The sequence below is a fragment of the Crocodylus siamensis genome, chromosome 7 (assembly GCF_052110815.1).
Source record: "Crocodylus siamensis isolate JL-2025a chromosome 7, ASM5211081v1, whole genome shotgun sequence".
NCBI lineage: Eukaryota > Metazoa > Chordata > Crocodylia > Crocodylidae > Crocodylus > Crocodylus siamensis.
In genome coordinates, this window is record NC_143401.1 from 53325792 (window position 1) to 53353452 (window position 27661).

Genomic DNA, 27661 nt, shown 5'->3' on the forward strand with positions numbered 1-27661 from the left:
TGCTCCTTCCCTTCCCTCCTCTCCCCTTCCACCACACCAGGCTTACCAGCTGCATGCAGCTCTCCATTCTGCTGGGCTGGGCTCCTTGCTGGCTGTGTGCTGCGCTGTGGCTGTGCACGCATACGGGCATTTATCAGCCAAATTATCAGCCACTTCAGGCCAATTTTTTTTTCCTTCGATGCAGCCAATTTTCTTTATCGGTACTGATCTGATATCGGACTGATATATTGGTGCGCCTCTACTCTACTTGTTCTGCTGCTGTGTTCCTGCTTTGATTGAGTTGACAAAAACATCTTTACAGACACTGGCAACTTTCTTACAGAGGTGACTGAGGGTCCAAGCTTTCTGTACCATTTCTCTTGTATGATCAACATTAATATTGATATTACATTTTCATCTATATAATTTGTGAATTTTGACACAACATGAACTTTTGATATTTTCATTTTTAAGCTTAATGACTTTTTGCTTTAACAATGATTTAGAAATGTTTAATTCAAGTGATGAGTATTCTTTTTCCATGCATAAGCAGTTGGGGAAAGATTCTTTTTCACCGCATCATTAATAATATATGCAGTCATTAGTATCAATATTATTAATGACAAGTTAAAACATACAATTTACAAAACTATAGGTGAGCTCAGTGCTGTGTGAGCAGGAAATTAGTGTTTGATACACCTCTGTTATCTGTCTACAAAGGTCATGATACAAGAGTGAGTTGCCTAATTGCTCTGAAGTATTACATGCAGGACCACACAGACTTAATGAGGACAGCTACTGGGCAAGAGATTTGTGTACGTAAGTTCCTTTCCTTTGGATTTCCTTTCCTTGAACTTATTTAGTCTCTGTTCTAGAATTTGATCCTTTCTAGTAAACAAAGATACAGGTTTAAAAATCAAAATGGAGTGATTCTGTTTTGGAGTGCTGATGGCTTCTGAAAATAATAATGGAATGCAGTCGTGCCTCAGTTAAATTCCAGATAAGTTACTTTTTTTTTTCTCTCTCTGAATGCATTTCAGGGACATGATAACCTAAAATTTATTTATTTATTTATTTATTTATTTATTTGTGTGTGTATGTATGTCAAAACTAAAAAAAAAAAAATAGCTGTACCCAAATTTATCAGTTTTAGAGCTATTTCCAGTAGCAAATGTTCTTGTTTTTAAGATGTCACCTTGATCTTATATTGTCAAGTTGTGTATTCTGTTACAGCCACAGAATTCTAATTGCAAACTAATTCTGTAAATCTTCTCTTGGTATTCTTGGTATTTGCATTCTTGTATTCTTTCTAAGTATAGTATACTGGCCATGGAAGCCTGTGTTTGATTTTTCCGGTGTGTGTGTGTGTGTGTGTTTTTTTTTTTTTTTTATAAAGGCGGTAAAAAGAGAACTAATTCTTCATTTGTAAATTCACAGAGCCATCCTACTTGAAGTTGGTAAGATAAAATATTATTCAGGTATCCTAGTTGTAGCCATATTGGTCTAGAGGAAAAGGCAATCAGGACTCATAGTAGAGATAATTTCTCTTATTAGACCAACAAGATTTTTGCAAAAGAAATTCTTTAATTGCAAGCTTTCAGGCACAAACATCCTTCATCAGGCATCAGAGAAAAGATTGTAAAAGTTCTCCTGAGTACAAATGAAAGTTCATATTTCATAGGATTTCACACAGGAGTCAATAGGTAAAAAACTCCTCTGGACAGTCACTATGGAGCCTCTTGCCTCCTGTGAAGATCTGTGAAGTTACCTTGAAACAAAGGCAGGAGCAGTATCTTGGGTTTCAGGTGGTCATAGTTGCTTCCTGCTTGGGAAAATTTAAGAGATTACTCTGTACATCTGAAAATCAGACCCTTAATAAGAAAGCAGTGCTGATGTTGTATTATAAAAGTTTTTCCTTTTAGCTTAATACATTTTTGCAGGTGCAGACTATTTTAATAAAGTGCAGTTGGGAGCAGAAGGATGTAAGAACATGTTACAATTGAGGAAAAGTAAAACATTTTCCATACTTGGAAAGTTTTTTTTTTTTAAATTACATTAAAGATGGTGTTAATAAACCAGAAAAACAAGGTGTAAAATGCTAGCAGTTTAGTACCAGTAAATGCAAGAGAGATGGTATTACCTAAGAACCAAGTAGTAATGGTTGCTGACAAATACTTGTGATGGACATGTAGGCTCTCTGTAATTAGATGCATTCAATTTAATGCATCTTGAATTAGGAAGTAAAAGATTTAATTAAAATTTTGAATATGGAAAAATTAATTTAATTTAAACTGTCAGCTTTTTCTTTTGAAAATGTTTAGCATTGGCAAATGTTTCCTTTCTTAAATTTCTCAGATCTTTCTTTTTTCTCTTGGTTGTTGTTTTTTATCATTCAAAAAGAAAATACCTACAAGCAAGCAATGTACTGTTTTTGTTTGCAGCCTTTTGAGATCTTGCGCACTGAACTATGGATCTCTGAATGCAGACTTCAGCAACATTAACTTCTAATCATAATGAGAGCTTTGTACTCAATATATTGTTTCATTTTCTGGAATGTAAATAAGACAACATGGATGACAAGATGCTGATTTTTTTTTTTTTGTTTTGTTTTTAAGTAATATATGTATTATAGACTTGTGTACATAATTAAATTCTACTTAATTATCTTCACACTGTTTTCAAATTGGAGCACCTCATTTCCACATAGTTTAGTCTTACTATGCATCTGTGTCATTGTCTTGGAGGGAGGCTACTGACTTGAATGAGTAATGTGAAGGGATGCATTTCAGATGTGAATACTGTAGTTCTATTTTTTGCAGAGGGGAAATTCAAATATCTTTTTTGTCAGATGAGTGGTGTTTTGCATAGCCTTGTATAAATGTCCCCTTTCTTTTTTAAATTGGTGTAATTCAAGCATACTTCATGGCTAATTTAGTGTATACAGTGCAACCTTGCCTTCTGCCTGACTTCTGACTAGCACAACTATCTGTCTCTAGTTCTTTGTTAACCATATCTTTTTAATTTAACTGTAATTACATTTTTTGAAGAGGGAGGACTACAGAAACTGTTTAAGGTTATAATGTAATTTGGATAGAATTCTCAGTGAGGCTTTAATGCAGGGGTGGGCAAAATACGGCCCAAGGGCAGGATCCGGCTTACGAGCCTGTTCTATCCAGCCCCTTTATATATTTAATTTTTTTTTTTTTTAATATTTCTCTGCCCTTGGTTCCTGTCAAAAATGACAGAAACAAAGGGCAGTAGGACCCAAGGGAAGCCCAGCGGGCTCCAACAGTAGGGCCCACCTGGTCCTGTTTTCCCCCTTCCCTTCCCCCTCCCAAGCCAGAAGCCCCTTTCAGGGTTTCTGGGATGGGAGCATGTGGCTGCCCTGGCAACACGGGAAGCTCAGGTAAGTAGGAGGGGACCCAGGGCAAGGAAGGAGCTTGCACCCTGTGTGGGGCTGCCTGTGCCTGCTCTGAACAGCCCCATGCAGGCTGCAAGCACCTGCAGTGTGGGGCACCAGGCATGGGATGGGGGAGGGACCTGCTTTTCCCCCGCCCCCACACTTGGCACCAGCTTGTAATCCAGCCCCACTGGCAGTGGGGTGGGTTACAAGCTGGTGCTGAGCACAGGGAAAAGTGGCCCCTTGCCCACCCCATGGCCAGTGACCGCAATGTGGGGCACTGTCCATGGGGCAGGTGAGGAGCCGTTTTTTTGTTTGTTTGTTTGTTTGTTTTTTTCCCCCACGCTCAGCACAAGCTTCTTCCCTGCTGGTGAGCAGGATGTTGGGGGTGTGCGCTGCCCCCCACCTGTACTGCAGGGCTGGGGGCCACTGGGAGTGAGCAGGCAGGGAGCCAGTGGGAGCACAGGGTCCGCACTGGTGTCCTGGGGCCACTGCCAGTGGGGCCCAGAGCAGGGTGGCAGGAGAGCGGGGTCCCAGCTATCAGGGGCTCTATGGAGCCGGGCCAGCTCGCCATTCCCTACTGGTGCAGCACAGCCCAGCTTTGCAGACTCCTGCAGCCTGTACCCCAGTCTGGGCCCACCAGTGCTGGCCCTGGGACATTGGGATGTTGGTCCCAAGATGGTGACCAGGGTGCGGGGCACCTGTCAAGGGGCGGGGCTACCCATGTGGCCCTCAACAGCCTGCAAAACTGGGTAAGTGGCCCTCTGCTCAAAATAATTGCCTGCCCCTGCTTTAATGTCTTCACTTGGGGTCATCTTTGCTTGTTGGGGGTTACACATGAATGTAAGAAATTCCATATTGGGTCAAACAGCAGCTCTATCTAGGTCAGTTTCTTGCATCTCATAGTGGCGGTGGGTGAACACTAAGAGGAACCATATTTGTATAGAGCTGGTACAGACTGATCTGTCCTCTGCTTCTCTTCCCTCACAGCAGTGGTAGGCAACGAACTAGCTTTGTATCCTCCCTGAGTGCCACTTCGGTCCTCTTTGCCTGCTCAAACTGCTTCCTGCCCTGTGCTCCCTACCCAATGTGCTGCTCTGTTTTTCTACTCCTTGTGCTGCTTGTCCTCTTCTTGGCTTGCCATATACCATGCAACACAGGCTGTCCGTGCCACTTGTGCCACTGGTTGGCTACTCCTGCGTTACAACAAGGGTAGGAAACCTTTTCTGGCTGCAGTGGCTGCTGTTGCCACTTGTGTGTGCTGGCCCAAGGGGGAGCACCTGCAGCAAGCCCCCTACTGCCAAATGCTGCTGAACATGTATATCAGGCGGACATAATGGTTCTCTGGGCCAGATCCAGCCTGTGGGCCATAGGTTGCTGGACCCTTGCCTTTAAAGTTTCTGGCATTTAATGGCCTGGAAAACCTGAACTTGGAACTTGCACTGAACTACTATATTTAATACCCAGTAATGGATTTACCCCATATGAATCGCTTGGATTAATGAGGGCTGGGTTAAAAAAAGGAAGAGTTAATAAAATTACAAGTCTTTAACATATTGAATCCATCCCTGATTTTTAGCAGAACCTAATGGAGCCCTGCCTCCTGTGTCTCAGTTTTTTTCCCCATGATCATAGTTTACTGGTTCTGAATTGCAATTTGGAACAACTTGTGGTTTTGAAGACTAAAATGTGTGCAAAGCAAAATTATCTTGCATTTGTTTGAGACGAAGGATAATAGGGACAGAACAGTTCTTCTGTGATTTTGTTTTTAAAGAGAGAGAAGATGGTTATCACACTGTAAAATAGGCCACTACTTTAATAGTATAAGTTCAGCTGAAAACTGTTCTTTGCAAGCCAAAAGCAACAACAAAAGTTGGGAAATTGCTTCTCTATCATACTTATTTTGTATTGTTTACTCTTTAGTGTCAGAGAGATTTTAAGTGCTTTTTTTACAAAGTACTTTTTTTAGAAAGTAGCTGCAATCCTCACAAGTATTTTAATCGGATATTTAAATTTAATGTGACTGCTAATAAACAAAAGTTGAAAGGGTTGGATCTTATCTTTGTAATTCAGATCTGTACATTTATAAATGTGTTAAAGTTATTAATAGCTGTTACTCTCTAGAATTTGAGCTTGATAATATGCGAAAGATTTAAGAATGGTTTCACAGTTAGCCTTAGCTGCTGATTTTTTTTTTTTTTTTTTTTTTTTTTTTTTTTTTTTTTTTAGTTAAATTGGTTATTTTTAAGAAGCATCAAAGTGAAAAATTCTGCTTGCCAGAGGATTTGAACCTCTTTCAAAATTTTAATTTGACCTCCTTCTAAAAAAAAAAGGGGGAGGGGAAGGACCTAACATTGAAATGGAACACATGTTAGTCTTGACTGGCCTCTTAAATGTCAATAGGTGGTACTAATTTACTTTTATGCCATTTTACAGGCTTTCAGAAAATAGGAGATTAGTTGTTCTAACCTATGGAAATGAACCTCTCCTGCTACTAGAAAACAGCTGTATTAACGTTCTCTCCCTACTACTGTATTTCAGTCTCTCAGGTCACTTTAATAAAAATATTTTATTTTACATTGCATGTAACAAGACCAATGTTTGATGCAGTAGTGTTTAATTGTGTTAGTGTGCATCTTGCAACCATTTTTGTGCTTATGTATGTAACTGAAGGCATTGGAAGAAGCTTCATTTTCTTATGGCAGTCTAGGATATCACTTAGCAAAGTGCATACAGATGAGTTAGACTGACTGGAGTGGAGGTTTTACTTTAATTTATTTGGATCATCTGGCACTGAATTGCACTTGATTTAGTTTAAAAGCTGACAAGACTTCACAGAGATGTACACACATGTAGAAAAGATTTGTCATGGGCCAGAAATCCCAGTTGAGTTCACAACTTTTGCCCTCTTTATTCAGCTTATACTTTATCAAGAAGCTTTCAATCGTGCCAGTCAGGATCAGGCTAGGCTGGCTGCTGTGGGTCCTGGCGACTGGTAGGGGTGGAAAGGAGTGGCAGAAGCCTCCGGCAGGAAAGCTGGGAAATGGCTGCAGGCAGGCTGGGGGGAAGGGGCAGCAAGTGGGTCCGCAGACCACAGTGGCAGCTGGGCAGGAGCATGGAGTCTGTGCCAGTGTGCAGGGCCTAGGGCAGGGCAGTCAGAGCGTGGCACTCGGGCCAGCTTTCCCTTCTGCCTGCTGTCACAGCCCAGCCTGGCTCCATAGGACCCCTACTGTCCTATGCCCTGTGCTCCTGCCACCCCACTCTGAGCCTCACTGGCACGGGCCCTGTGCTCCTGCCCAGCTCTTGCTATGCTCCATGCACCTGTAGTGGCAGCGCTGAACAAACTGCTGCTCAGCGCAGCAGGAAAAGCAGCCCCCACCTTGCTGATGCTTCCTGCTTCAGCTGCCTGGAACCTGTAATGGGCTGCCCTGCATCTCCGCTGCCTCTGGGCTAGGCTGCCCTGCATGGCAGTGGTGACAGTGCAGAGCAGCTGTAGGGCAGCCTGGCATGAGCTCTGGGTGGCTGCACCAAAAACTGCCTGCCAGTAGTAAGGAGGGCCGCATTGCCCAAGAGCCAAGCAATGGTTTTAGCCCAGCGATGCTGCTGCTTAACCTGGACAAGCGAGCCCAGAGCCGGTGTGGGATTGGGGCTGCATGTACTGAGGCAGCAGTAGCAGCCCAAAAGAGATGGCCTAGGGGCAGCAGGACACATCATGGCCAGCCTGTGCAGAGCAGGCACAGGGCACAATGGGGCTGCATGCTGTTGGTGGTGGCAGGGAGGTGCTACAGGGTGTGCAGGCTCTGGACTCTTGCAGGCCAGAGGTGAGTGCTGACTATTTTGGGAAGCATGCAGGGGGGCTCTTATACACACCCCACATACCCTCCCATTCAAGCCTCACAGCCACACCTTCCCCCCCACAAGTGTCAGTGAGGCCCAAAGGGACCACAACCCCAGGGGTAGAGGAGTTCAGGAAGAGTGGTTGCTCCTCAAGGGACTAATCCTCAATGCACGAGCTAATGCTATTCCATCTTGGAGGAAAGGCAGCAAGAGGACATCACAGCCCCCCCACTCTCCAGGGGTCTAGCAGACCTCCTGAGGCTAAAAGGAAAGGCCTACGGAGGATGGGATTCACCTCCAAGAAGGAATACTCTGCGCTGGTCTGGTCCTGCAGGGAGCAAACCAGGAAAGCCAAGGCTGCAACTGAACTCCAACTAGCTTTGAGCATCAAGGACAATAAAAAGTCCTTTCTCAGATATGTGGGGAACCGGAGGAAAAGCAAGGGCAACATTGGACCCCTGCTGAACCAGATGGGACAACTGATGCCTGGGAAAAAGCCAACCTATTAAATGGGTACTTTGCATCGGTCTCTCATCAGTCCCGTGGGATGCCCATGCCAACCACGGAACAGGGCATCTCGGTGAGGGAGATCCCCTGCTCTCCATTAATGCTGACCTTGTGAAGGAACACCTTGAGAGGCTGGATACCTTCAAGTCAGCCGGCCCTGACAGTCTACACCCCAGGGTACTCAAGGAGCTGGCAAGCATCATAACCCAGCCTCTGGCACGGATCTTCGAGAACTCTTGGTGCTCTGGTGTAGTGCCTGAAGACTGGAAGAAGGCCAATGTGGTGCCTATCTTCAAGAAAGGGAGGAAAGTGGATCTGTACTAGCTATAGGCCCATCAGCCTGATTTTCTATCCCGGGGAAGGTCTTAGAAAAGTTTATTAAAGAGACCATCCTTAATGGACTGGCAGATGCCAACATCCTGAGGGACAGCCAGTACAGGTTTTTTGCGGGTAGGTTTTGCTTGACCAATCTCGTTTCCTTCTATGACCAGGTGACCTATCACCTGGACAAAGGAGAAGAGATTGATGTCATATATCTTGACTTCAAAAAAGCCTCCCATCTGGTATCCCATGATCACCTCTTGGCGAAACTGGCCAGTTATGGCTTTGAGTCTGTCATGATCTGCTGGCTGGAGAACTGGCTCTGTGGTCGGACCCAGAGGGTGGTAATTGATGGCAATCACTCATCGTGGTGCCCTGTGACCAGTGGGGTCCCCCAAGGCTCTGTCCTTGGACCCATATTGTTCAACATCTTCATTAATGATGTGGACATTGGCCAGTCCGCTTCTGACTCCAAGTTCGCCGATGACCCCAAACTTCGGGGCAAAGCATCCACACACCAGAAGACAGGCAGGTGATCCAGGCTGACTTGAACAGGCTCAGCAAATGGGTGGATGAGAACCTGATGGTGTTTAACATCGAAAAATGCAAGGTTCTCCACCTTGGGAGGAGAAACCTGCAGCACTGTTATAGGCTCGGCAGTGCTACACTGGCTAGCACTATGGAAGAAAGAGGCTTGGGGGTCATCATTGACCGCAAGATGAACATGAGCCTGCAATGCGATGCTGTGGCTAGTAAAGCAACCAAAAACGCTGGCTTGCATCCATAGATGCTTCTCAAGCATGGCCAGCCAGTGCGGAGCGGGCACAGGGCACAATGGGGCTGTCATTCTCCCCTTGTACTTGGCCTTGGTGAGGCCGCAGCTGGAGTACTGCATCCAGTTCTGGGCACAATGATTCAAAAAGGATGTGGAGAAACTTGAGAGTCCAGAGAAGAGCCACACACGTGATCAGAGGTCAGGAAAACAGACCTTATGACGACAGGCTGAGAGCCATGGGGCTCTTTAGCCTGGAGAAGCGCAGGCTAGGGGTGATCTGATAGCCACCTATAAGTTTATTAGGGGTGACCACCAGGATCTGGGGGAGCGTTTGTTCACCAGAGTGCCCCAAGGGATGATGAGGTCGAACGGTTATAAACTACTGCAAGACAGTTTTAGGCGGGACATAAAGAAGAATTTCTTTACTGTCTGAGCCCTCAAGGTCTGGAACAGCCTGCCATCGGAGGTGGTTCAAGCACCTACACTGAACACCTGCAAGAGCAAATTGGATGCTTATCTTACTGGGATCCTATAACCCCAGCTGACTTCCTGCCCTTGGGGCGGGGGGCTGGACTCAATCTTTCAAGGTCCCTTCCAGTCCTAATGTCTATGAAATCTATGAATTACACAACCCACAAATACTGTACCCATACACACACTGGCCCACCTCCTGGGGGGAGCCCTACTTCATGCACACACCCCACCACACACATGCACCCACACACCCCCAGTCACCTTTCCCCTCCATACATCCTACAGTCACTGAATCAGAGTAATCCTTCAGTTTTTTTATGGCTACTTTGGTGTGGAAGAGCCCTTGGAGAGATGCAAATTTCTTAATGAAGATGGGGCTGAGAACAGGATGAAGGTAGAACAGTAGGGATGGAGAATGCCAGTGCAGAAGTATAGTTCCAGTACAGGGCAAATATGGAACATATTCCTGTAATATATTATATGATATTATCTGGAGAAAGTTGGCTAGAGGTGTCAGTGAATATGTGATAGCTTGTTCTCTCATGCATGCCGCTATTCTCCCTCAGTAGTTTGGTCAGCTGTATCCTTCTGTTTCATCACAAGCTTGAATGGGGAGTTACTTGTAATACAGATTAGTTTGTGTGCAGTTAAGCTTCTGAATTGTATTTCTTTTGAACGATTAAGCCTCCAAAGTCCCTCAAAGTGGTTAAAAAATTATGAAGGTTTTCTTCTTGGCTATTGACATGGCTGGTTACCTTAAACATCTTAAGAGTAAATACCATAGGCTAAAATATGTGAAAAATAATTGCCTTCAAGTGCCTTTATTTAAGGCTATGTTTTTCTCTGCAGCTGTTAATGAAGTTGCTAGCTATAAAAGCATAGCATGGTCAGAAACTTTGATGCTGTTTTGCTTACGAATGATGAGGCAGGTGTTGTAGGTGGAACACGGAACCCTGAGCACCTGTCATCTTAGCAGGTGAACATTGAGGCAAAAATGCTTTGTGTTTTTCCTTTTAAAATGCCCTAACCTGTCCATATGCTTTACTCAAGACTTAAGCATTTAAAAGCAGTTCTATACTATTTTTCAAGCATTTAAATGAGTTACTTCTTGCTGTATGTAGCCTTAAGGAAATGTTCAACACACTGATCTACCTGAAGGCTAGAAATATGTGTTTAAATATAACTCAGTTCCCTTCCGCTTTTCTTACTATGATCATGCTGTATTAAATGATTTGGTATGTAAATCATAAATTTTTTTAGGGCCCAATCCAAAACTCCCTGGAAAGCATTCCAAAGGTTTTAGTGGACTTTGGATCATGTTAATGCTCTTTTAGGATTTTGCTATGTTTCTGCTATTCATATACAAGTACCTGTACTTGTAATCAAACTAAACAGGATGTCTTTGCTATTGATCACATGTACACAATCATTAGAGTAAGAATTTTATGGGAACTGGTGGTGTGTTCTAGAAGGGGTGTACTTTTCTGGCCAGATTACTCAAATGTTTAACATCTGCACTTGGAGCTGTACTTTTGGGAACTGCTGGCAACTGTTGAAAAAATATACTGCTTGCTATATTTTTAGTAGTAAGTCACTGCTTATTGAATAGTTATGAACAGATTTGGAAGCATTTGGTTTTCAAATAAACAGAAGATGTTGAAATATGTTTGCTTTAATTCAGAACCTTGTTTTAGCTTAGATTGACAAGAAGTGCATGTGCACAGAAACTCAGCCAGCATTGCTAAGATGCTACTTCAACCATGAGTTCACTTCAGTTTTTCTATTCTAAAGTAGAAAAAACAAAAGGTGTGGCACATGCTGTTTCTTATTCGTCAGAGAATACTTCTCATGCTTATTGAATAAATACATTTAACATTAAACACACTTCACATGATCTCCAGTCTGCCTTTGAAATCCATGGAAGTTTTATACTAAAAACCACTTTCTTTTAAACCCACATCACATTTCAGGTATTGGTAATTATTTATTTATTTGTTTTTTAATTGTTTTTATTATTGTTTAATTTGGCTAACTTTCTAGACTCATTCTTTATCAATATTGTTTTGTGCTTTTATTCCCCTTTAAAAGTTTCCTAATATTCTTATCCATGAAAAATGTTGTGTTGTGAATTTGCAGATGTTTAGCTTATGGAAAGAAACAAACTTTGCATATGAAGCTGTACCTTCTCATGCAAAGCCTAAGCTGGGCCCCTTGCATGGAAACACTAGTAAACAAAGCATGGCAAACAGAGTATGGCTCTAATTTAGATGTGTGAAACCTGTGGAAAGCTTTGTTTTAGTTTACTGTAATAATCAGGTAGATTTAACCAAAAGTAACTAACTGGATGCATCCAGATGTGCATGAATGTACCTTTTCTAATGTGCATTAAAGTTAGTACCTCCAATGTGAGGTAAATTGGAGGTACTAACTTTATGCTAAATTAATGTGCATTAGGCTGCACTACTGTGCAGGAGTGCATTTGCAGACTTTTTTAGTGACAATGCACAGTAGACTATTGTACTGCACATTAGCATAATGTCATGGCTTTTATGTAATGTTTTAATGCATAGTAAAATAGTCTACTGCGCATTAAAGGACATGTGTAGATGCACCTATTGACATGTAGATCTTGAGTGACCCCTCTCAGGGAAATCTTTATCTATAAAAGCTTTCATATTAATAAGTATTCATATTCAAATATAAAAGATTTCTATAAAAAATATAAAATGGTTGTTCAAGGAAGGGAGAATAACTGCTTCAGATAAAAAACCAAAAACAAAACAAAACAACCCCAAAAACCAGTACTGGTACAATGGATATAAATTGGTCTCTCATAAACTTTGCCCAGAAATTTGAACATGGTTTCCAGCCATCAAAAGAAAATAGTTTTGCAATGACCTTTTAAACAAGGTAGTGGGGGCAAACACTGTTGTTTCAAGATAGAACTTTTATGTTCATGGAAGGGACTATATAACAGAGTAGAGGTGATCCTGAGCCTTTTGTTTGTGTTTTGCCTTCCTCTGAAGCGACTGGGATTCTGCACAGCTAGTGATGGGAGACTGGCCAGGGTATAGTGGTCCTCCTTGACTGCTGAGAAACTTGGCAGGTGTGTCTTGCTTGCATGCCAAGTTAAACTAATTACCAGGTGTGTGGTCAATAAGTAGTGTTCCATGGTTTCAGTTTTTACCAATTTTCACTGATAAATTCCCTTATTTTTGTTTTGAAGTTATTCGTTTTTTACTGATTTACACATGTTTTTCAGTTCACTTAATTTTACCGGGTACAGTAAAATCCCTGTTAACTGGCATAAGTGGGGAATGGCTGGGGCGTGCCAGTAAGCTAAAAGTGCCAGTTGCCTGAGGCACAGATTTCCATCTGGACTTACTGGGTAGGTTGGGGGTGACAGCGGGCACACACAGAGAGAGGGTGGTGGCCATGTGGGGGCTGGGGAAGGGTGTGGAGCTGCTGCCTGGGGATGAGGGGCTCCCAGCTCTGACCCTGGGTGGGGCGGGAGGAACCATGGGAGCCACTCCTGGGGTGGGCAGGTCCCAGCTGCACCCTGATGGCTCCAGCTTTAGCTTTGCCCTCTGCACTGGGAATTGCTGGGAGGGCAGGCAGGAGAGCCTGGCTCTGCTGCCTGTGGTGGGTGTTGCACCTGGCCACTCCACACGGGCCCACTGGGCTGGGGTCACTGCCCAGGGGTGCGGGACCCTGGGCAGGTCAGGAGGTGCTGGTGCTGGGGTCTGGTCCCCCGCCCCCTTCATGTTCAGCTGTGTGCCACTCCCCCCCAGCCCCTGGGCTGCACCATGCTGTGCCATGGTGCAGACAGGTGGTATTGGCTGCTCCCGGGGCTGCTGCAGCAGGGGTGGGGGCGAGTGGCAACAAGTGGAGCCCCAGGATGTTCAGGGTGCAGCACTGTTCAGAAGCTGCAGGCAGCTGGCGTCAACTGGTCCCATGGCTGCTGCAGCAGGGGTTGGGGTGAGTGGGGGCAAACTGTGCTGTGCCCCCCAGGGCTCTGCTTGTTCCCACTTACTCCAGCCCCTGCTGCAGTGGTCCTGGGAGCAGCCACCGCCAACTGCCTGCATCATGGCATGGTGCGGCCCAGGGGCTAGGATGAGTAGGGACAAGTGGAGCCTCAGGGGTTCAGGGCATGGCAGCTGACGTCAGCCACTGCTGGGGCCACTGCAAGAGTGGTTGGGGTGAGTGAGGACAAGCTGCGATGTGCCCCACAGCTCCTGGGACTCCTCTTGTTCCCACTCATCCCAGCCCTTGCTTCAGTAGTCCTGGGAATGGCCGATGCCAGCTGTGGAGGGAGCACAGGGTTGGGGGTTTATACCAAGACATAAATTTGGCCATTAATATGTACTTTCATTAAAAAGTTAAAAATGCTGTTCCTGCTAAATAACAAGAAAAGCCAGGAGGTCTCAAGTTACAAAGGTGGGATGGAAAAGAAAATCCTTTTGTAGCAGTAAGGAGTACCTGGAGGCTCTTCCGTTTCTTGAGTTTGTTATCTAATCCTTGTATTACAGATGACTTTCCCACACTGTGATTCAATGAATGCTTCAGAAGGGTATTCTCAGGTTTCATGTATCCAGGTAATTAACTGCATTTGGGTAGCCTGTTTAAACCATTTGAAAATCAATAGTACAGGAGCACTGGCAAAATGCCTAGTTCACAGTCTGTAAATAGGCTTTTGTAAAAGTTGCTCCATATATTTAAGCAATCAGCATGATTAGGTGTTTAATATAGAATTCTGTAGAAGGTAACCCTTTCTAATCTTCTAAAAGAGCAAATCTGGTATAAACTCTTGATGAGAAAGGGATTAAGTGTGATTCTCTTGAGCTGAATGACAGGACTGCCATGGACTTCAAGTTGTGCAAAACAATGAAGAAACAACTTTTAACACACATACAACAAATTCCATCCTTTATATTTATGTAAAATGGGGATTCCGCATTTAAAATGCATTCTCAGTAGCTATTTGTGTACAGGGAACCCTTGCCATTCTCAGTGTGAATATTTGAACCTGTGCTCACTCCCCGCACGCTCTCACCATGCCCCACCCAGAGCCAATGGTGCCTGGGAGCTCTGTGCTTGCCGTTGCTGGGCTCCCACTGCCGTGCTTCTGCCACCATTTATGAATGTATTCACGGGGATCCCTAGAATGTATCCCCCACAAATGGCAAGGGTTTCCTGTACAGGAAATAAATCTAACAGTTCTTAGTGGAAAATATTTCAACATTTTTGTATTGTTGCATGTGATTTTTGTTTTCCATGCTCGTTTCAAATATGTTTTCATGAAAAATTTTTAGTGTGTGTTATTTTGAAGCTAGGACAGCTGCATAATGTATATTTAAATAATATGCATTGTTTTTCATATTGAATTGTGAACTACGTTTTATACATATGCCAGATTTCTCATGATTGGTTTTAAGTAGTTTGCAATTTTTATTCATGTTTTCCTTTAAAAATATCAGTCTGAAATGGCTTGTTTGCTGCACAGTTTTAAAGCATGATTTTTGGGGATGTATCCTTTCACAGGGTAGGTGTGTTAAGGCAGTGAGGTACATTATTAAAAGCTAACTCCAGGGTTGGACAGTTTGATCACTGTTTAACTGTAGGTTTAAACTGCTGTCCTAGTTTAACTGAGTGTTGGCTACTGGCTTTTAAGAAAATATCATGTCGGAGGTTGGCCTACTTAAAAAAAAAAAAAAAGTGTGTCATTACAAATTCAAACCGTATACAGGATATTTTTGAAATGTATATCCTTTATGTCTGGGTAGGAACTTTTTAAAATCAAAACATGTCAAAAGGAGATAAAGTTGTCTATGCATATTAGCCATGATGAAAAAAAATCAATTCTGCTTTAAGAATAGCATAAACTAATATATATAGACAACTGCTCTGGGTGCTGACTTGGCAGTGGGGAGGTGGTTGAAAAGAAATGGTTGATGTTGGCAGTCATGCATTTGCAATTGTGAATGTGGTGGCAACCAGAAGTTGCCACTTCCACTTCGTCCCGGCTGCTGCCTGGGAGCATCCTTGTATTGCTGTCTGTACTTCACCTACATGTATTGTGCATAAAGCAGCTAGGCTAGACATTGAGTTGGAGTCACACAGTCATCTGATGTAGACTTGATAAACCTTGCATGTTTTCAGAACTTTGTCACGTATTAGAAGTAGCCACTCATGTTTATATGTGCAGTTGTGGCATGCTTGTTCAGAAACTGGCCAAGAGCAACTCCTATTGGTTGTAGTTGTTGAACCTGAGGCATTGCCTCTTAGTCAAAATGATCAATAATATACAGCTGTACCAAGTCAGGGGGTTTCAAAAATCTAGCCTGCAGGTTGCATCTGGTCCTCTGGGCCACTAGCAGGCCACCAGAAGTTGGCACGGAATTTGGGGCCCTTGGCCCTGCTGGCCATGGCCACTGGTGACAAGCTTGGCCTTGCTGCTGTTGCCACCCTTGGATGCTTCCCCCAAACCCACTGGTGTCTCCTACCCCTTGCCCCTGGATCCCTCACCAGTGATTTAACCTGCTTCTGTGAGGGCCACAGTGGCTACCCCTATGGCCCAAGTTGAATCTGGCCTGAGAGGAGCCCTGCAGTCCAGATTTGGCTCAGGGACCAAGTAAATTTAACACCCCTGGAATATTAAATTTTCATGAAAAACTTTTTTTCAGAAAAGATTCAAGATCTATCAGTTTGTCTGTTCTACCTGGCTTTTCTTGACAGTTGGGACATAACAGACCCTTGCAGTTGTTAAGACTGAACTTTTGCTACAAGGTGCTTTTGAAAATATCTCTGAACCTCTTGACTAACAATCAACTTTGCAGAGTTAGATATGTCCATTCCTAGAACATTCATGAAATGAGGCACAACTATATCATATAAAAAAAGTTGTGAACTTTTGCTGCTGCTTGGTTGTTGCAGAGTTCTTCATGCCTAACTTTCATTTTGTTAGACAGTACTCTTATGATTACTGTTGTAACAGGGACTCTAACAGGAGCCCTGTTACTTGAGCTAACATAGGGAGGAATGACCTCCGAGTGCACCTGCTCTGGTGGAGATGATTACACACCTGAAGAGCAGATGAAGGATTAGCCTGTGAAAACTGGGGATAAAACCAGCAGCGGGACATTTACGAGGTGCCTTCAGGCACCAGAGGCTAACTGAGACCCTAGAGAGAGAGAGAGAGAGGGGCAAATGTGAAGTCTTGCCTGTGGCTGGAAAGGACCTCAGGAACAGCAAACTACCTGAAGATCCAACAGGTCAAATTCCTGATGAAGGGTGAGAGGACAACGAGCACCATTGTGGGAGTCTGGAGGGATACAAAGGTGACAGGAACAGGCTCAACAGAAGAGCCAGAACAAGGAAAGCTTTGGGAAATAGTGCCCAGATAAGCTCCGACCCCACAGGGACAATGACTGTTTAACAAATAGAAGAATCAGACGGGAGCCGCAGGGAGCCGCTCCCAACACAAACCACGGGCAGAGACTGAAAGACGTGGGGATAGCATAACTCTAATAAGGAAATTAGTGGTCTTGATTAGTTTTAATAAAAACTTTGTTTAAAGTTTCAGCTTGAGGATTTTCTTTCTATGGTAAATCAACTGCCTTCACCAGTGGAGTATTTGGCAACGCTACTGTTACCAAACCTTTTACCTTAGAGAAAATAAATCTTTAATTACGACGACAGGCTGAGAGCCATGGGGCTCTTTAGCCTGGAAAAGCGCAGGCTCAGGGGTGATCTGATGGCCACCTATAAGTTTATCAGGGGTGACCACCAGGATCTGGGGGAACGTTTGTTCACCAGAGCGCCCCAAGGGATGATGAGGTCAAACAGTCATAAACTACTGCAAGACGGTTTCAGGCTGGACATAAGGAAGAATTTCTTTACTGTCCGAGCCCCCAAGGTCTGGAACAGCCTGCCATTGGAGGTGGTTCAAGCACCTACTCTGAACACCTTCAAGAGCAAATTGGATGCTTATCTTGCTGGGATCCTATGACCCCAGCTGACTTCCTGCCCTTTGGGCGGGGGCTGGACTCGATCTTCTGAGGTTCCTTCCAGCCCTAATGTCTATGAAATCTATGAAAATTTGAATGTGTAACACCTGGGTGGTATTCATTGATCACGGGCTTTAACAACTTACCGATATCCTTCCTTTTCTTATTAAATCCAAGTCGTGGCAGGTGAGTGCAGGAAGAACAAGTAAATCACCCTACACATTCACAACTGTTATAGAATATGCGCTTGAAGAAAACCAGTCTCAGCGAGTTTAAACTGATTTTGACTATAGTCCTGGTCAAAATGAGTAAAAGTAATGGGTAACTGCCACATTTGATGCCTTGCTTTATTGCCCCCTCCCTCTTTTTTTTTTCCTTGCATGAGCTCTGTCTTTCATAGAAGAGCTATTGTAAAATTGGCAAACGCAACCCAGAACACTCCCACAAAAGTAAGTGGCAAGAAAAATTCTGAAGCCCAATGGCTTACCTACAGTGAAAAACTGAAATGGCCAGCTATTCACAAAGGTGTATACTGAAGTCTTATTCTTCTCTCCCACATAAAGGAAGCTTGCAATGATCTATAAATCTGCAGCTAGTTTCTTAGCAACATCATTGAGGAAATAGTACTCAGGAACCTTTCTAAATAGTTTATACTGAACATAACTGTGGCTAGTTGTAAAGCAAATGTTGAAGGCAATTTAAGTTCTTTAAAATGCAACAGATTATTCTGTATACTTAGGAGAAATATTTTCTTTGGTTGGGGTGTTTTGCCCACAATATTGTTAGAAATGGAGTGTTGTTAGAAATGCACAGTTTGCATCTCGTACCTGATAAGAAAAAACACTGCCAAGGACTTTTTTCTTGGCCAGCCTTGGCACAGTTCTTCTTATACTACATCACACTCTCCCCCAGCCTCCCCCTAGCTTTTCTCATGCAGATTACAGAAGCTGGAATTCAACTGACTGTGTCCTTGAAAGGGGGGCGGGGTTTAAACTCTTGGTGACCTAAAGAACTTTCTGAGCATGCGCAATTAGCTGATGCATATTTACTTCTCCGCCCTGCATACTTAAGTAGTTAATTATAATGTACATGCGATGGATGTAGTGATGTAACCACATGTATGCTTGTATGAAATGGAAATGAGCTGTAAGAGTTCCTGTTTCTGCACACGTGCCCAGGAGGAAGAAGGATAAATACAGCCTGCAAAAATTCCTCAGGGGTTCGGAGTAATCTGAGTCTTTGACTCTGCTCTGACCCTATTTGCAAATACACCTTTTGTGCTGCTAATGAGTGTGTGTCTATGATTTTGGTGGCCTCCAAGAAACGGACCGTAATCTTTTGCAACAATATGATAAAGGTCAGATTTACGTGGTCACCCAAATGTCTGTCTAGTTGCAATTAAGTTGAACCTGAATTATTGCTTAACCCAATCTAAGCAAAACTTTGCATGTAAAAGTTGTATTTCCTTCTCTCTAGAAGCAAATTTACTATGCTAGAATCAGCTCTGTGCCTCAAAAGGCACCTGAGGAGGCTCTGCTGTTGCTTTATCAGGGCAGGTCAGGGCAGATTATGATGCTCAGGGAATTTGTGCAGTGTATAGAACTAAACAATAACTAACAAAACACCAGGAGACAACAGGAATGAATAATTTGTCTAACTGGAAACTTTTTAATTGAGAAATAATGTGTGGTTCATAACCTAATTACAAACCAACACCACAGCTGCTTATTGAACGGGGAAAGCATATGGGGATCAATATGTAGGCAATATGTTAATATATGAGCATTTCTATAGCATTCATCACAACAAAATCAGAAAAACATTTAAGGTCTTTGGCCTTATCCCTGGAGGATAGAGGGGACTGGAAGGGAATTTTGTGGACCACAACTTACAGATGGGGGAGTTGAGGCTATGGACTTAGCCAATACGGTCCCGTTTCTTAATTTTTAGCTTAGTATTTCAGTTCAAGACTTGCCTTTCTCATCAAGGCTGCAATCCTGTAAATGTTTGTTCAGGTGCTTAACAGTCTGTACCCAAGTAATGCCACTGGGTGAACCAAAACACATAATATGTGTTCATGATTGCAAGGTGAAGTTTAAACCTTCATGTAAGTTCTTAGTAGGACTTAGTTGTGTAAGTGACAGCTCTCTTGTGACTTTTTATGCCATTTTCCTGAAAGATGTGACAGTCAGACTTCTTAACAGAATTGGGGAACTGTGGAAGATTTTCAGGCAAAGTCATCACTATAACAAACATTGTTTGGATAATGTTGGACAATCTTGTAAAGGGCTAAGAAATCTCATTTGGTATAAATGTTTTGTCATGTCTGTTGAAAGAGTGTATGCATCTGTATGTATGTATTCTTTCTACTCTAAGAGCATGGTAGCTAGGGTCTGAATACACAAATCAGGAATTCCAAAGTTACATTCTTCATCTGCTGCCAATTGGCCTGAAAAATTAATAATACTTAACAAGACCTGAGTTGTGAATATTTAAATCTACACTAGTAATAATGAGAGTGAAGTTGTATAATGATAATACAATTCCTGTTGCATGTTCTGTTAATAAACTTTGAAGCCCTTTGCAGGTAAAGAAATGACTTGCCCAGAAATAGCAGAGCTGTGAAGAGAGCTCAAGTGTCCTGAGTCTTCCTCAGGTGTTCTTGTCTATTAGGTCCAGTCATGGGAAACGTTTATGAAAATGTAACTAGTTGAAAGTTAGCATTTAAAATGAACTTGAGTTAAGTTAAATATTTCCACTTTCAACTAGTTAAAGGCTCAGTTAAAAAGAGAGTAACTAGTTAAAAGTTAAGCTGATTTGTGAGAAATGCATGAAACACAGTGAATTGCCTCTTAGCATCATTTTTAATTTTCAAATGCAATGAGTGGGTTTCTTTTCCATAAGCCCACAGAAGTACACTCATTTACTCAGAACTCACCCTGCCTTCCCTGAAAACTATGTTATATTTGTCATGCAGTTTTCAGAATAACAATTTACCAATACCTGTGTGTTAGATCCTTCTCACCCTCTTCATGTGAAGTGCTTTGTAAAGGTCAATGCATCATATAGGTATACAGAATAACAGAAAGGAAATATTCATAGCCAGGTGAGAAATAAAAGCTGTTTGCAATTTTTATTGCTCAAAAGGGTATGAAATACATCTGAATTGGAAATAATGAAGGTGTCTAAAAATCAAAATTAGACTGAAGTGAGAAAGTGAGTTTAAATGAGAAAAAGAATGTTCAGTTGCACAGCAGAAACCATTTAAACATGCTTATTGAACTTCAACAAAAGCTGCATTTCAAAATTTTACATCCAACAATTTTCCTTTTCTGTCTTGCAAAACTAAGCCCTCACTCCTGAACAATCGCTTTACATGGGCAGATGAAGGGATGCTTGTGTTATAACAGATTAATAGTTTTTTCATAGTAGGTGACATCTCAGATAAGTTTCTCACAGATGAGAAGTAATGCTCAACTACTTGGGCCCTGGACTGCTGGTTCTGATATTCATTAAAATTTAAAAAGTCATCATCTACTTCACCCTCACTACTTGCTCCCACTCCTACTGGGATAAGTGTCTCTGCTTGCTTGTGCTTATTCTTTCTCCTGCCGCCAACTGGCTGCCCTGTTGACTTCTGCAAATGCACAGAAAATGCCAGCATGAACTAAGGAACTCTGGGACTTGTAGTTCTTAAGAGACCACATCTCAGGAAGGTGCACTACTCTCTGTCTCTCAAACAAGAAGTTTGAGAGTTTCAATAAAGAAATATCATTTCATTCAAGTCCTAGAGAGTGGCTGTATCTCAAAACTGTGGGAAAGTTGGATTTCAATGTTTAACTTTTTAACTTACACTTAAAAAAAAAATTAACTTCAACTTTTTTTTAAACTATAGTTAAAAAGTTAAAGAAATGGCTAACTTTTAACTAGTTAATTCCCATGACTGATTAGGTCACACTGCTTCCCAAGTTTAATGACTTGCAAGTTGTTGTCCGAATTGGTAAACACTTGCTGCTTATGAATTGTACAATTTACATAGAAAAAAAGTATTCCGGTATGTCTTATTTTTCCTGTTCAAATTGCTTTAATAAATACATTGCAGAATTCTAGTCTCTGAGTTCCTGTCTCCTGGCCCTCTGTCTCCCGGTCAGGAAACTAAGTAATAATATCCTATTCTAAAAATACAGAGGGAAATAAAAATGAAACGGTAAACAACTGGCTTGGAGCACAATGATCCACTGAAAAGGTGTGGGAAGAGGAATGGGCTGAGAAGTGTGGGTGGTGCAGCTGTGCCTGGCCACCAAGGGCACAGTCAAACCAGAAGTTACACATGGACCAATTACCGATAGCTTTGCTTCTGTGTAGAGCATGCAGTGTTGTGCTAACAGGGAAGGAACTGTTGTCATAAGTTCATGTTTAAGTGCCTACAGTACATACAATAAAAAACAAGTCAACACCCGAAGCAACCAACTTATCTCTACTTTCCCTTTTTACATTTTAGGGGATGTATCTCCAGTTCACATGAATCCCATTTCCCAATTCCAGTTTGTTCCTTTGGCAGAAATTCTTTGCTGTGTCATATCTGATATGAATGAAGCTCATATTGCTGTTACACAGGAAACCTTAATGGATCAACTGATGAAAAGTTATCCAGGTAACCTACTGCCAATGTTTCTTTATAGAAGCTAATACTTTAATTCTTGGCTTGATGACAGTGCATGTGCACATTCAGAACAACGCCCCCAAAGCTGGTGATATGGAACAGTAGTTCTCAACCTTTGGTACCTTACATACCACCTGCTGATTGACATGGCAAAAGTGTAACCAGAAGTCCCACTGTGGCACTTATGGTTTTGCTGCCGCAAGCTGAGTCCCACTTTTTCCTTGTGGACCATGGTCCAGGGCAAAGAAGCCTGTGCGGGGCCCCACTCCCTGTCCCCTGGTACACTGACGCCGGGGAGTGAAAGCCCCGGTGAACTGGATGCGGCAGGAGGGGCGGTGGCTGGAACTTCCAGCCTGAACAGGCAAAGATGCCTCCAACCCACCAGGCGGTTGCGGGGGGAGGACGGGACGATGGGCCAAACTCAAAACACGGCACCACATACCCCTTGCCTGTGTCTTGTGTATTCCCAGGGGTATGCATACATGGGTTGAGAAACACTGCCTGTTTAGAATCTCCCCTACAAAGTCTCACAAATCAATCAACTTGCAAACTTATAGTGTAAAACACTATGGTGGGGGTAGGCAGAATAGAGAAAATACATATTTCTTTTAGCAAATTGCCCAGAATATATAAAACTCCTCCGCTATGGTGAAAGAGAACAGTTAGAAACTGAATGAAATATTCAGAGAAGCCAAAATATAGAAGTGTATAAATATGTTGGGGTCCTAATTACAGAGTGAAATGCTTACAGTCATCCCCGGTGAAAGACCAAAACATGATATTTGACCTATTATGGGCATGGTATGGTGAAGAATCTGCATTCATGGTCTTCAGTCACAGATAAGAATGGGTTGAAATCCAGGTTTAATGGCCAAAATCTTCTTCCTTAAAAGGAGATTCCAAAACTACTCATTCTAAATCATTTTGCTCTTTGCACTTCAATGTTGCACTTCTGATGGGGGTATACCAATTTCCCCTGAAAACCCACAGGTATGAACATTTCATTAAGAGAAAGATCTCTAACGTTCTATTCTAGGATTCCAGAGTAGAAAGTTGCTTTGTTTTTGCTTTTGATCCTGACTGCTCCTCTACCCCCTGCTATGCCAGAACACAGAAACAGTCTGTTAAGCAGATCTTCATCTTGTTTCTGGTAATAAAAAAAATGAAAGGTTGATGCCACAAGTTGTGCTAGAGTACAACTAGGAATCTGGCATAATCTTAAAATGTATCATGAGAACTCCAGTAGAACTTTAGCTCAGATGGAAATGGCACTCTAAATCAGTGGCTATCCACCTCGATAGATACAAGGCACCCTCCCAAAACTTTTCAAAATTCAGGGGCACTTTATATAAAAACAGTATAAATATATTATGAATATTATAAATGTTATGATTACATTAATTAGAATGTTATTAATTGAATAGATAATTATATTCAGCCCATCGCTACCCTGGATGGAACTATTTCACATGCTATCCCCAGAGTCAGGGCAGGAAGCGGCTGTGGCAGGAGTACACGCTCTTGCTGCACAATCCCTCCTCAGTATCTCCCAGAAACAGAGGCATACAGGGCAGATGGAACTGTCCCATGTGCCTCTTTTCAGGAGCTGTTGGGAGCTAAATACCTCTGACTGGAGATAAATGCTGCTGTCCTGTGTGCTTCTGTTTTCAGGAGGCATGTCAGAGCTGAACTGGAAAGAGCCACAGCGAAGGCAGCATGCCTGCCCACATAATGTAACTCAGACAAGTGCAGCTTGTTCCTACATCAGCTTCTCAGTTTGGCTCCCAGGCACCTCCTGAAAAGAGGAGCGCAGAGCAGTTTCACCCCGTGATGATGATGACGACGATGACATTGCAGCACCTCTGGCAAGTTCTTATGGCACCCCAGGGTGCCTCAGCACCCTAGTTAAGAACTACTGTTCTAAATGCTGGTAGTAAAATGGTGCTAACTGGAACTTTTTCTCATGAAGTGGGACTGCAGAGATATGAAGATTTGTGAAAGCTGGCAATCTGTCTAGTTTTCATTAGCATATCAGAGTCACTAGCTCATGATTTAAGAAGTTTTGATAGAAATGGATTGCAGCAAGCTAAATCTGTGTGGCAATTGTAACCAGGGTTTTCCTGCTTTGACAAACCAGTATCAGGTGTTTCAGAGGAAGATGTAAATATTGCTGTTATGAACCACTGTAGAATAGCCTGCCCAAAGTGAACGGCACCTGCCAATGGGTATTGGTTGGCTCATGCCATGAGCAAAGGAGGTCTTTCTTGTGTGATTATTTACATGTGTTATAAAAACTTAAATCATGTCCAAATATAATTGGAACATCCTCAGTTGCCTGTGTAAAATGTTAATTCATTAAAGATAGTTTCATAGTTTCTAGGGTCGGAAGGGACCTGAGTAGATCATCTAGTCTGACCCCCTGCCATGGCAGGAAAGAGTACTGGGGTCAAACGACCCCAGCAAGATGTTCATCTAACCTCCTCTTAAACACCCCCAGGGTAGGAGCCTGCACCACTTCTCTTGGAAGTTGGTTCCAGATCCTAGCCGCCCTGACCGTGAAGTAGGGCCTCCTGATATCTAGCCTAAACCTACCCTCTACCAGCTTGTGACCGTTATTCCTGGTCACTCCTGGCAGTGCTCGGGGGAACAGGGACTCCCCCAATGCCTGCTGATCCCCCTGACTAGTTTGTAACAGGCCACTAGATCCCCCCTCAGCCTTCTCTTGTGGAGGCTGAACAGGTTCAGGTCCCTGAGACTCCCCTCATAGGGCCTGCCCTGCTGCCCCCGATCATGTGAATGGCCCTCCTCTAGACCCTCTCCATGTTGTCTACATCCCTCTTGAAGTGCGGCACCCAAATGGAACAAACAAAAACAAAACACCAAGCCATCTGCAAGTTGGAGCCAGAATCCCTTAATAATACCTGTCTTCCAGGACCATAGGGCCATCCATTCCTGTTCCTAACATGCTAAAACTTCCCAATTTTCAGCATGTTGCTATAGTGTTTAGTTGGTTTTGTTTGATATTTAACAAAGACAGATATTTTTTATTCAGCTTGCAGATGGCTTGGTGCTTTTTTGTTTTTGTTTGTTTCATCTTTAATGGATTAACATTTTACACTGGCAACTGAAGGAAGTGTGGTAGACCCTTTTCTTTCTCCCTTTGTATTATTCCCCCATTATGTTGCTGAAGATGAATTCTTGTCTAGCCTTTGTGTCACTCATTGATGATTTCCAAAGTATAGGGTTAGTGCATCTTCATCATTTTCCCCTATTTTACAGAATGTGATTGCTGCCCTCTACTGGACTGCCCACAGAACCAGCTTTCAAGACTAACTAGTGAAATAGTCCAGAAACTATACAAGAAGCAAAGCTTTTATGGGGGTAGCTTTTTTTTTTATTGGATCAGCTGTATAATTGGGGGAGCAAAGAACCTAACCAATGAAAAGAAATTTTGGATAATTCTGTATTTGGAGCAGGAGATATACTGGCTTCTCTTAAGAATTCTTCATCTTTCCAGTTTTGCTTATAGCTGCGATCCCTGTGTTACGTATATGGTTGCAGGGTTTTATTATGGGTTAATTTTTCGGGTAACGGAGTATACCGAGTTGTGGTGGTTTTGGTTTATGAAGCTAAAGAGAATGACGTGGTGTCTTCAAAGATATGACGGCTCTTTACATGATGGTAGATGTTTGAATGTTAAAACTCAGTTTGTGCTACTAAAAAGTCTAGTGTTAGAGGGGTCTTAGAAGCTGTTTTAAAGCATTTAGTGTAATCCATACAGTATTTGCATGCCTCAGTCACTTCCAGATTTGTTATATAGTAGATTGGTGCCCTAGTGCAATGTTGCTTCTAAGCAGCTATTGCTGTTTTAGGAAATGTTGTCTGAATGCAATGCTAAGGGAAAATGTTGCTGATAAGCAGCTGATAGATATTTTTACTATTTTTGTAAATTGACTTCTGCTATATGATTGTAAATGATTGTTTTGCATCTATTCATACATGCATATGTAACATTTCTGATACAGAATATAAATATTTCCTTTTTTACTATTGTAGGCATAACCATTCCCTTGCAAGAAATTCTATATAAAATACTCTGGGAATGTCAATTAAGGAAAGGAAAATCTATCACACTGGAGAGGGATACTTCATAGTAACACCCCACACCTACTTTGTCACTGATAAAGTCATGAGGCATAAGAAAAAGGCCTTGTCAGAGGATAACTGCTCTTCTCTGCCACCTGTCACATATCTTGTAAGCATAGACAACTGTACTGACCTAACAAAAGAAAATGTTCCTACCATGACCCGCTGCAGATCCTGTCATTGTTTCCCTGATCAGACTACATTCAGTGAACAAAGAGATCAGCAACTAATGAACCATGAACTTAAGGGAAGAGGTCAAAAAGGCTCCAAAATGAAACTTTCACTTCGGAGTCAATCCATCTCTACATCAGCTAATATTCATTATTGTGACACAATCAAGTCCTTAACTTCAGTGAAAGGAAAAGTGAAATGTGCTATGCCTAAAAAGACCAAGGCCTTACATCTAAAAAACAGAAACCTACAGGAGTACTCTACTTTTTCAGTCCAGTTTCCGCCTAAAGAATGGCCAGTTAGGGATGAAGATAGCTTAGACAATATTCCACGTGATATTGAACATGAGATCATCAAGCATGTTAATCCTCTGCTGACAGTTGATAATTTAATTAAGCACACAGTATTAATGCAAAAATTTGAGGAGCTGAAAAACAAACAAAAACAAAACATTAGTATAGGTACCTCAACTGAAAAGTTGCTAGTCAGACGAAAGCACATTTCAAAAGTATATGCTCACATGAAGCAAAATAAAACAGCAAAGCATCACAATAGAATTAACTGGAGGAAAGGAAATCAAAGTGGCCAAACCCAGAGTCTCTCAAATCAGTGAGCTTGCCCCCCTCGCACACCCTCCTGCAGCCCCCCCGGGGGGCCTAGGCCCCACCCCACGCACCCCTGGCCCCCCCCCCCCCAGGGCCCCTGGCCCCACCCCCTGGGGCCCCTTGACCCTTTCCTGGGTCTCTTGCCCCACTGGGCAAAATACCACCCTCATGGGCTGGGGTCCAAAACCCTGCACACTGCACTACTCCAGCACAAACAGCTGTGCCCCTCTGGCACTGCTCACTGTGCCACTACTGGGCACCCAGGACCCCCAGATTACTGGGGAGCTCCTGTGAGGCCTCCTCACACCCCTACAGCCTCACCTGGTCCTCCGGTATTAAATAGTAACCAGACCCAAAGCCAAACAGCTGTAACAAACACAACCTCACAAGATCATCGGGTCCAGCCCCCTGCACTTGGGCAGAAAAGACTGCTGGGGTCAGATGGCCCCAGCAAGGTGGGTGTCAAGATGCTTTTTGGGCAACTGTACCACTTCTGGGGGGACTCTGTTCCACACCCTTGGCACTCAACTTGTAAAGTTTTTCCTGATGTCCAATCTGAAGCAATCCTCAATCAGTTTGTGCCCATAGTTTTTTGTCTTCGCTTGGGGTGTCTTGGTGATATATACTTATAGGCTGCCACCAGCCTCTTCTCCAGACTGAACAGTCCCATGTCTTTCAGCCTCTCCTTATATGACCTGCTCTCCAGACCTGTAACCATGCATGTGGCCCTCCTTTGGACTCTCTTGAGCTTTTCCACATCCTTCCTGAAGTATGGCG

The 27661-nt window shown here is 42.9% G+C and overlaps 1 protein-coding gene across 1 annotated transcript; it reads left to right on the top strand.

Moving 5' to 3' along the window:
* Positions 1-706: 706 nt before the first annotated feature.
* Positions 707-27236, top strand: STOX1 (storkhead box 1). Its single transcript, XM_090058321.1, is given in 4 exon segments — positions 707-794; positions 21801-21953; positions 26019-26050; positions 26053-27236. Coding segments are annotated over 3 exon segments (1005 nt in total). The 5' UTR covers positions 707-794; positions 21801-21820; the 3' UTR covers positions 26893-27236.
* The last annotated feature ends 425 nt before the right edge of the window (positions 27237-27661 follow it).